The 2,500-nt window shown below is 61.8% G+C and overlaps 1 protein-coding gene across 1 annotated transcript in view; it reads left to right on the top strand.

The window, feature by feature from the left end:
- LOC144954540 (derlin-2-like) overlaps positions 1-2,500 on the top strand; it is a 21,090-nt gene that overhangs the window by 11,155 nt on the left and 7,435 nt on the right. The window contains exon 5 of the mRNA XM_078885011.1: positions 1,283-1,478. Within this exon, the coding sequence (XP_078741137.1) occupies positions 1,283-1,478 (196 nt within the window). The remainder of the gene's footprint in view (positions 1-1,282; positions 1,479-2,500) is intronic.

The raw sequence follows: 2,500 nt of genomic DNA, 5'->3' as shown, positions 1-2,500 counted from the left end.
TGACCACCACCACCTTGACCACCACCACCTTGACCACCACCCCCTTGACCACCACCAACTTGACCACCACCACCTTGACCACCACCGCCTTGACCACCACCGCCTTGACCACCACCGCCTTGACCACCACCACCTTGACCACCACCACCTTGACCACCACCACCTTGACCACCACCACCTTGACCACCACCCCCTTGACCACCACCACCTTGACCACCACCGCCTTGACCACCACCCCCTTGACCACCACCACCTTGACCACCACCCCCTTGACCACCACCACCTTGACCACCACCACCTTGACCACCACCGCCTTGACCACCACCGCCTTGACCACCACCGCCTTGACCACCACCGCCTTGACCACCACCACCTTGACCACCACCCCCTTGACCACCACCACCTTGACCACCACCGCCTTGACCACCACCGCCTTGACCACCACCGCCTTGACCACCACCGCCTTGACCACCACCCCCTTGACCACCACCGCCTTGACCACCACCGCCTTGACCACCACCGCCTTGACCACCACCGCCTTGACCACCACCGCCTTGACCACCACCGCCTTGACCACCACCGCCTTGACCACCACCGCCTTGACCACCACCACCTTGACCACCACCACCCCCTTGACCACCACCACCTTGACCACCACCACCTTGACCACCACCCCCTTGACCACCACCACCTTGACCACCACCACCTTGACCACCACCACCTTGACCACCACCACCCCCTTGACCACCACCACCTTGACCACCACCACCTTGACCACCACCACCTTGACCACCACCACCTTGACCACCACCACCTTGACCACCACCACCCCCTTGACCACCACCACCCCCTTGACCACCACCACCCCCTTGACCACCACCACCACCTTGACCACCACCACCCCCTTGACCACCACCACCCCCTTGACCACCACCACCCCCTTGACCACCACCACCCCCTTGACCACCACCCCCTTGACCACCACCACCCCCTTGACCACCACCACCTTGACCACCACCCCCTTGACCACCACCACCTTGACCACCACCACCTTGACCACCACCACCTTGACCACCACCACCCCCTTGACCACCACCACCTTGACCACCACCACCCCCTTGACCACCACCACCCCCTTGACCACCACCACCCCCTTGACCACCACCACCACCTTGACCACCACCACCCCCTTGACCACCACCACCCCCTTGACCACCACCACTTCCTTGACCACCACCACCTTGACCACCACCACCTTGACCACCACCACCACCACCACCAGCTGTGCGGCCTGTGCGTGAGCCTCGTGTTCCTGGGTCAGGCGTTCACCATCATGCTGGTCTACGTGTGGAGCCGACGCAATCCCTTCGTGCGCATGAACTTCTTTGGGCTGCTCAACTTCCAGGCGCCATTCCTGCCCTGGGTGCTCATGGGCTTCTCGCTGCTGCTGGGAAACTCCGTCATCGTGGATCTGCTGGGTGCGTGGATACTACTACACCGGGGGGGGGTGCATTGTGGGTATTGTGGTGAGGGGCATTGTGGGTAGGGTCATGGGCTTCTCGCTGCTGCTGGGAAACTCCGTCATCGTGGATCTGCTGGGTGCGTGGATACTACTACACCGGGGGGGGTGCATTGTGGGTATTGTGGTGAGGGGCATTGTGGGTAGGGTCATGGGCTTCTCGCTGCTGCTGGGAAACTCCGTCATCGTGGATCTGCTGGGTGCGTTGATGTGTAGTGTGTGTGGCGGGGGGCATTGTGGGTATTGTGGTGAGGGGCATTGTGGGTAGGGTCATGGGCTTCTCGCTGCTGCTGGGAAACTCCGTCATCGTGGATCTGCTGGGTGCGTGGATGTGTAGCGTGTGTGGCGGGGGGCATTGTGGGTATTGTGGCGGGGGGCATTGTGGGTAGGGTCATGGTGGGGGGCATTGTGGGTAGGGTCATGGCGGGGGGCATTGTGGGTAGGGTCATGGTGGGGGGCATTGTGGGTAGGGTCATGGTGGGGGGCATTGTGGGTAGGGTCATGGTGGGGGGCATTGTGGGTAGGGTCATGGTGGGGGGCATTGTGGGTAGGGTCATGGTGGGGGGCACTCACGGCCACCACCACCGCTGTCGATTATCTGACCTGGTCCTGGGCCTCCCCTAGGTCGACTCAGCCTCAACGAGTAGCTGGTGTAGCTGTGGTGTGGAGGGAACATCGCCAGCACTGGGGCTATACGGGGGATGTCCTTTTGTGTGACACGTGTGTGTGACACGCGTGTGACACGTGTGTAGGTATAGCGGTGGGTCACGTGTGTGTGTGTGTGACACGCGTGTGACACGTGTGTAGGTATAGCGGTGGGTCACGTGTGTGTGTAACATGTGACACGTGTGTGACATGCGTGTAGGTATAGCGGTGGGTCACGTGTGTGTGTGACACGCGTGTGACACGTGTGTAGGTATAGCGGTGGGTCACGTGTGTGTGTGACACGCGTGTGACACGTGTGTAGGTATAGCGGTGGGT

This window comes from Lampetra fluviatilis, unplaced genomic scaffold (assembly GCF_964198595.1).
Source record: "Lampetra fluviatilis unplaced genomic scaffold, kcLamFluv1.1 SCAFFOLD_354, whole genome shotgun sequence".
NCBI lineage: Eukaryota > Metazoa > Chordata > Hyperoartia > Petromyzontiformes > Petromyzontidae > Lampetra > Lampetra fluviatilis.
The sequence above is the reverse complement of the archived record's forward strand: the minus strand, read 5'-3'. Positions and strand labels throughout refer to the sequence as shown.